Genomic DNA, 8283 nt, shown 5'->3' with positions numbered 1-8283 from the left:
AGCACGCCCCAAACTGAACTTTGCCCCGTCTGCAGCCTCCCCCAGCACAGGTAGGACAACCGGCTTTCAGCTCCTCAGGCCAAAGGCATGGGCATCCGCGACTCTTCTCGTCTCCAGCCCATCAGGAAATCCTGACCACCTGTCCCTCTTGCCACCTGTCTGACCCAAGCCGTCTCTTTCCACAAAGTGTGGCTCCATTGCTTCCCTGTTTATGTTGATTTACAGAATGCAAACCAAGCCAAATGCTGTGGTATCAACAGTGACAGGGGACCCTAGCCAGAGGTCAGAATGCTTTGTGTCTTGTCTTATCCTGTGCCGAGCTTGAATCTGGAGAGCAGCTTGGTGAGCTCAGGGTTAGAGCCAAGGGCCCATGCTGAGGACTCTCGTCCAGGGTGTGGTGAGAACTGAGAGGTGGCCCAGGGCTGTGGTGACCTCTCTGAGGCCAGGCCTGCCCACGTGCCCTGGATTCAGCATCTGTGTTTCATCCTGTAGTGTTAGCCATAGACCAGTCGGTTTCTTGAGCAAACTCTGTCACTCCCTCCACACCTGAGAGCCTGGATAAGCAGGGCCTCCAGGCCTTCACTTCACTGCTCCCAGCCCAGTTGGCGTTCTCTCCCCCGCTTCACCTTCTCTCAGGCCTGATGAACCAGTCTCCAAACCTGACCCAGCCCTGCGCTCACCACCTCCTCCCTTACTGTTCCCCTGACAGGGTGTGAGATGCGTGCAGAGCTGACCCAGTTCAAGGTGGCCCAGCCCAGTGTGGGTGCAGAGCACCGGGGCACGTGGGGCTGCTGGCCTCAGCCTCCCTAGCCTGGAAGACCCTTGTCTCCCATCCTCCCCACTTTGCAAGGCCCAGCTCAAATCCCACCACCTCCAGGAAGCTGTCCCTGAGTGAACATTTCCTGCTTGGACAACCGTTGCACAGATGGCGGGCCCTGAGTGGTGGCTGTCTTTTATTCACTCCCCACACAGTCCGAGTACATAAGAGGAGCCCAATACTTGGTGATCAGGATGTGAAAAGCCTTGGCACGAAGTTAACTGTTCACCAATATTTTCAATTTTATTTTTACTCTTTGCGTTGTGTCTCATCCTGTGCTGTCCCCTCAGTGAGTCCTCACTGTATAAGCCTCAAACACAGAAGAACAGAAAACGTCAAAGTCCTCCCTCACCGGCCTACTCATTCCCACTCCCCTCGCCATCTGAATTTTCATGAGATTGAAACTGTCAATCTTTTATCATCTCTAGATTTTGTGTATTGCTTAGAAGGCCAAGTTCTAAAAACAATTCCCTAGTTTTGTTTTTATGCTTAACTCTACGGAGGGTTTATTTTTAGCCCATGAAGAATTTTGATTTGGGGGCTGTGTACAATAGCGTGACATTTTATTTTAGATGGAGAGCCAGATGTCCCCAAATCATTTATTTTATTTTTTTTGAAAAAATTTTTTTTTAAAGATTTTATTTTTTTCCTTTTTCTCCCCAAAGCCCCCCGGTACATAGTTGTATATTCTTCGTTGTGTGTCCTTCTAGTTGCCGCATGTGGGACGCTGCCTCAGCGTGGTTTGATGAGCAGTGCCATGTCCGCACCCAGGATTCGAACCAATGAAACACTGGGCCGCCTGCAGCGGAGCGCACGAACTTAACCGCTCGGCCATGGGGCCAGCTCCCCCCAAACCATTTACTGAATAGTCTCTTTCCCTACCGTTTCAAACTGCCCTCTTGATCATAAATCCTTACAAGTGGTTCTGCTTCTGGATTCTCTTTCGTAGTCTATCCACTGACTGACTGGCTTATTCCTCTTTCAATGCCACATGGTCCTAAGTAGAATGCTTTTATGTTTTGATATATGTGAGGGCCCTTGTCCTTTTCTCAGAGCTTTCTTGGCTATTCCTGAATAGTCTCCAGAATTTTGAGCTCCAGAGACACAAAGTCACTCAGCCTAGCAACACAAGCCCTGGATCATCAGGCCAGCATGGTCGGCCTCTTCTCTCTTTGGCCCGGAGGTACTTAGATGACACAGGTCTGGCAACGGCCACCTGCTCTGATGCTTCTTGGTGAAATCTCTGCAGCCACAGCCCGAGTCCTGCTGCAGTGAAAGCAGCCTGTGGTCAGTCTCTAGAATTGGGCCCACGAGGGTTTGAACCAGTGTCACCATTTCATAGCTCTGCGGGCTTAGACAAAGAGACTTAACCACCCAAAGTGGCAACATCTCAACACGGGTCACATGGCTTCCCAGTATAAGTGAGAGGACTAGTTAGCACAGGTGCGGCACTCTGCCCCGGCCTGGCTCGAGCCCTCAGCGAACGTTGGTGACCATCCTTTTATGAGACCTTCCTCACGTGGGTCTGTAGAGTGAGCCTCATAACTGCCCCATTTATTTTATTTTTACCTATATTTTAAATGTTGTGAAAAAGGCCACTTATTTTCCTGCACCAAAGTAGTATAAACAATAAGAGGCACATCTGAGTTATACTATGTGCTAAATTTGTCCTCGGTGATTCACACATATTAGCTCCACACTTACAATCACCATATGAGGAAATAACCCTCCCAGGGTCGCAAGGTCAGTATACAGTGAAGCAGGATTTGAACACTGACAAATATTTTAGCTCCTGAACCCACACTATTAACAACTATGCTGAGCTGCCTCTCCTACACACAGTCAAAACATTTAAATTGAATTGCAAGATTTCTGTCAAAACCCAGCAGTCCTCTGCCCCATCAGTGGAGAAACTGTGCTGTTTCCAGATTGGGCTGCCTCCTCATGCTCGGACGCGAGAGGCTACGACAAGGACACGAGACACTTCACTTTCGGCGTCTGCTACACCACTCAGTCTCTTCACCGGTTCTCATCTACTTTTCCTTCAAGTCTCCCTGGGATTCTGTGTTCCTCTGCCCGCCATTCTTCTCTAGTTTCCAGGGTTTATTTCTGGTGGGTTTGCCACTCTTCTCTCTCTCTGCTCTTTCCTGACCACACTTTTTAGTGCCTATTTCTCCAGCTCTCCCAACTCCACACACGGGTTTTTAGTGAATCTGCACTCAAGAGTGACGTGTTCTGTGGATCCTCTCCAGGGTCACAGAGTTCCCCCATGGCCAGGGAAGGAACTACAGAGCTCAAGGAAGGCTTCAAAACGTCTACGTGTGAAAATAAACCATTTCCCCATCTTGCCACCTCATCCCTTCATGTCACCCAAGCACAAATTCTTCTTCCATCCTGTAACCCCCTGGTCAGTGTTGCCTGGAGTTCAAAGCACAGGGTGACTTACCTTCAGCTCGAGACTTTTCTCAGCAATCTGGAAAAACCTCTTCCCTTTAATAATTTAGGAGAGAACACCAGCAATTCACCTTTTGGCGGAGCTCATGGCCACAACAAAGGTTAAAAAAGAAAAAGCCTGATTGAAAATTATTTAAAAGCAATTATTATAAATTTACTAATAAAAGTTATTACAAAAATTATAAAAGCAATAGTAAGATAACAGGCGTGCAAGCACCACCAGGCCCCTGAAAAGGATCGCTTGATGTCACTTATCAGCCCAGGTAAGGTTCAGCCTGTGCAGGGGCCTCCCCATCTCCAGCCCGAGCTACGGTTCCAGCCTGGCCTGGGCCTGACCACCTGGAGCTGCTGCCCGTGCAGCCCACACCCCCGCCTGTTGGCAAGGGGTATACTAGCACAAAACCCTTCAAAGCTGTGGTTGTCAAGGTGAGGTGTTTGTACCTCAAGGTGGTACACAAAACGTCTACTGATGACATGCAGGAAATATGACTAATTTCTAATTTTTTAAGAGAAAAATACAATGAAGTTAACTTTTATTACTATGACATGACACTGGTGCCCTCACTGGGATCCCAACGTCTTGCTTTACCTCTAATCAGATCAGCATCCTAAGGTAAGAGAGGCAAACCCACAGCTTATTACGATGAGCTTATTACTGAAGTTTACATGCTACAGGATGTAGTGGTTTTGTGGCCCCAAACAATGCACATCCCCTCTGAGAACGCTGTCATCTGCGCTTGGAAATCGTTTTCTGACCTGTTTACAACTCTTCCAAGCGAAGAATTTCAATGGGTTTTAACTCATCTATTCAAAAGGTGGTGAAGAGAGCCAAATCAGCACCTACTTCATTTGGATTTACATGTTTTTGAGAGGTACTCTTTTCAGTTATGAAGGTCATTAAAACTAATTCTCAAAATAAGCAACTTTCAACTAGAACTTCAGAAAATGTTAAACCATGATTTAAAAATTTTTCTCACTTTGCTCTAGTTTTTTAGAGCAAAAAAGTATTTTGCACTGTTAACCAATAACATATTTAAATAATTTATTTCAACTCACCCATTACATTTTTAATGTGTATAATAAATTAAAATAGTAAATGTTTATATAATATATAAATATATTTTTTTAACTGATAACGAAGCCCAGACTTTTGGAGTCTTATGACTCTACGGTTCTGTCTCAGTTACTAGTGATACATAACAAATCACCCTAAACTTAGTGGTGCAGACGTTACCGGCACATTGGGTTCTTACTGTCCCCCAGTCTAGAAATCAAGAGCGAAAACAAATGGGAGTAGAAAGTAAAAGTTTATTAGCTTGTGCACAGGAGAGGCACAACAGAGCTGGTGTGGAAAGGAAAAGGGGAAGTGATCGGCTCGTTAGGGAGTGGGATCGAGGGGCTTTTGTTAGGCAAAGGCTGGGGAAGAGGGCCTTGTCATGGCATGTGGAGGTGGGGTTGTGCTTGCACCTGTGCTGTTGTTCAACATGCCACCTCATGCGACGCATGTATCATTAGCATGCTAGCTCTCCACTCCTGGGTGTGATTTTTACTACGCTAATGGGGCTAGAGTCAGCTTCAGTGGACTCCTGGGTGCTAGGGCGCATGCGTAAGCCCAGAGGCCACAGAATGTGCATCTCGTTGGCCTCTATCTGATTCTCCTAGCTTGCCAATTGGTTAGGCCAATCTTGTTGGGGCCAATCTTGTTAGGCCTGGGGCCTTGCAGATGGCCCTGTCTCATTAGGCTGGTTCCTGTCTCATTAATACCACCATTTTTATCATGTTCATGGATTCTGAGAGTCAGGATTTGGAAAAGGCACAGAAAACATGGCTTGTCTTTGCTCCCTGATGCCTGGGGCCTCAGCTAGAAGACTCAAAGGCTGGGTGTTGGGATCATTTGATTCATGTCTGAATCATGTCTGGTGGTTGATGCTGGACATAGGCTGGGACCTCACCTACGGCTGTTGGCTGGATGCCAACATGTGGCGTTTCCATGCGGCTGCCTGGGGCTTTCTCACAGCATGGTGATTGGGTTCCAAGAGTGAACAGCTTGTGGGGGATCAGAATTGGCCACCCCAAAATGTGTCTCTTTGCCTTGCCTTGACTATTTTTAAGAACAAAAGACTTTGAAAGCAACTTTGACCTTCCCCCTAATGGTCTAAAAGAAATTTAAAATAAAGGCCTGTCCCCAGGACAGGCCATCACCATAGATAACTCTGGGTATCTGGTGGACTGGGAGGATCCTTGCTAAACCTGCTCTCATTAGATTTGTATTTACTAGACATTTGCTTTTCCATTTCCATGTGACCTGCCTTCTCCCCTTTGAAGCCCCAAACCACCAGCCCCAACATCCTCCTTTGCCTTTAGCTGAAGATGGTATCTATGATGAGAGCCTCTGCCATTTTGGCGAGTTACCCAGGTTTCCTGAGTCTCTCTCATGTATACATGTTATAAAGCTTTGTTTGATTTTTTCCTGTTATTCTGTCTCATTTCAATTTAATTCGTAGCCCAGCCAGAAGGACCCAGTGGGTAGTGGAAATGTTCTTCCTCCCCTACAATCTTAAGAAACAGGACACGGAAGCTACCAGCTTAAGGTCTGGATTTGGAAACTGGCACAGCATCACTCCACCGTATTCTATTAATCAAGCAATTGCAGAACCCATATTCAAGGGGAGAGGACCTAGACCCAACCTTTCAATAAAGAATGTCAAAGAATTTGGGGAGCATGGTAGAAAAATTGCAGATTCCAAGGTTGGGGCTCAATCCACCAGACTAGGGTGTCTGCTGCATAAAGATCTCCACATTTACAAAGGCTCCGAGTTTCTCTTCTGATCTTGTGAAGTACCCTCAGCTTGGCTGGCATTTAAATAACTCAGCAATCTTTCTCCTCCAGGATCCTTAGTTCCCACTCTGCTCTCAGATCCCACAAAAAAAGCTCCTCTCCCTAGAGTTGTTCTACCTGAATACACGTTAAAAATCTCTGAATGGCTTAGCTGCCCGCCAGGGCACTGGTAGCCTGCCTTTCCAAAAGGAGACTCAAAAACCCAACTTCTAGCTTTTATCTGGGAGGGAGAGTATGGGAGAAGAAGGGGGAAAAGGAAGAAAGGAGTTTAGCTGAGTGACCAGATCACAGGAAGTCATGGTTCCTTCTGCACAGACCTAGATGGCTAGATGGCTATGTTCAGCCTGGGAGCCCACAGTGAGAACTCGAAATTAAAGCAAATGCCCAGGACAGGGAAGAACTGGAAATCATATCTAAAAGAAGAGGCTGAAGGGTTCCTTAAACAGTTAAAGGAGAAAGCAACAACAGTGTCTCTATATATTTGATTGCTTGTCAAAGGGAAAAGAGAACAGAGGTGCTGTGAAGCTCCAAGCAGCAGAACAAGAACAAACAAGCCGAGTTCCAAGGAGGCCGGTTTAAACAAGTCAGAGTTCCAAGGACGCCGGTTTCCGGAGGCTATTTTGTGGCAGGATAGGTGAGAGATAACGGTGGCAACGAGAGAAGAGACAGATCAGAGAGATATTTTGGAGAATGACTTGACAGAACTTGGAAGAACAGGCTGGGGAAGGCAAGAATGAGAGAGAAGGTGGTGTTAAGGACTTGGATTTGGGGGTCAGACGTTTAGAACAACTTATAACTTTCCTCCTAACTTGCAGATACTGAGATTCTATAAAATTTCAAATTGTAACAGGTGTCTTTGGGATGACTACTTAAAATTACCCCAGAAAAGAACCCTTGGGTAAAGGCTGTGAAGATATGTGGCCTGGTCTGGCCTCAGTGTAGGTGACACAGGCAGGTCCACCCTCTAGCCAATTAGATACTACCTCCCCTCTTTGGCCTAAACTGTCGCCACTATTCCAAGGCAGCCAGTCTCTCCCTAAGCCCTTGGCCCCATCCAGTCTCTCAAGTGCTAAGCCTTACATCCTTGAGAGCCAGTACACAAAGCACCTGGTGGAGGGTGTGTGCAGTGCAGGCATCTGTACACTGGACCACGGGGCTAGGCAGAGCCACTTCAGACACCAGCAAAGAACCTGATCTCCAAGAGTTTAACAATCTCAAGCCACACTTTGGGAATCGGCTGATTCAAACATGTTTATTGAGCTAATCACTAGGGCACAGAAGAGGCTGGGAAAGATGTTTCAAAAATACAGGAAAACTACTTGGCTATTTCCATTCAACACACGAGGCAGTGCCCCCCTCCAATACTGAGGAGAAGCCCTCACCCCTCCAAACCCAGCAGGAAACAGGCAGTCTGCTCAAACACAGAGGGACAGAGCCATGGTGCATTGAGAAGGCAGGGGGCCTAAGGCTTCTCCATCCCAACATCCTCAGAGAAAGGTGAGGTTAGAAAGGCAAAGCCCACCTCTCCTTCCCCTCAGAGACCAGGGGGAGGCCTGGAAGTAATGGTTCCTTTTGCTCTGTTCTCCTGTTTGCCTTTTCCAAGTGGTTATGTCACTGAGGTGGAGCGTGGAGATGAGGAGGGGCCGAGTCATGTCAGAAATCCTGCAATGAGAAAGATGGAAGGGAAAAACAATGTCGTAACTACACAGCAAAGGGCAAAGAGACGACTGCAAGGTCCTCCAGATGACCATTCTCCTCCTGCCCTCCCCTCAAAGCTACTCCTGAAGCTCTGGGGACAGCTGAGAGGGCAGGCCCTGGGCCTTCTTTCCACCTATTTGACAGGGACATGGGTTACCTACCGGCACCTCCCAAGGACACACAACTCCTCTTAACCTGCCTTCACAGTCTGGTTGGGGGATGCTCACCTCAATGTTCAGCTCTGTAGAATCTAAGAGGTCCAGCCCGTGCTCACTGGGGGAAGAGTGCTAGAGACAATGAGGTCAAAAGTCAGAAAGACCCTTCCCCACTCCCGTCACATGGCGAACAGAAACAGTGCCCTTTCCAGTCTCACAGGAACAAGTGCGAGGCTGTGGTGGGTCCCTGGAACGGTCAGGGAGGGGAGAGTCGCAAAGGCAGGGGAAGCAGCAGGCTCAGGCCTAGACTTCCTGGAGTC

At 47.6% G+C, this 8283-nt stretch overlaps 1 protein-coding gene across 14 annotated transcripts in view; it reads right to left on the bottom strand.

Annotated features, from left to right (window-relative positions):
* Positions 1-4559: 4559 nt before the first annotated feature.
* The window catches only part of STAG3 (STAG3 cohesin complex component), a 28873-nt gene continuing 25149 nt past the window's right edge, over positions 4560-8283 (bottom strand). For 12 of the 14 annotated variants that reach the window (XM_070230751.1, XM_067053941.2, XM_070230743.1 and 9 more), the window contains 2 exons: positions 8036-8095; positions 7344-7772 (listed from right to left, as the gene is read on the bottom strand). In XM_070230751.1, the coding sequence (XP_070086852.1) occupies positions 7764-7772; positions 8036-8095 (69 nt within the window). In that variant the 3' untranslated portion in view covers positions 7344-7763. Of the gene's footprint in view, positions 6829-7343; positions 7773-8035; positions 8096-8283 lie in introns of those variants that run through there. The other 2 variants (XR_011424270.1, XR_011424269.1) reach the window with 2 other exon arrangements.

Source organism: Equus caballus, chromosome 13 (assembly GCF_041296265.1).
Source record: "Equus caballus isolate H_3958 breed thoroughbred chromosome 13, TB-T2T, whole genome shotgun sequence".
Classification (NCBI taxonomy): domain Eukaryota; kingdom Metazoa; phylum Chordata; class Mammalia; order Perissodactyla; family Equidae; genus Equus; species Equus caballus.
This window is presented reverse-complemented; position numbering and strand designations above follow the sequence as displayed.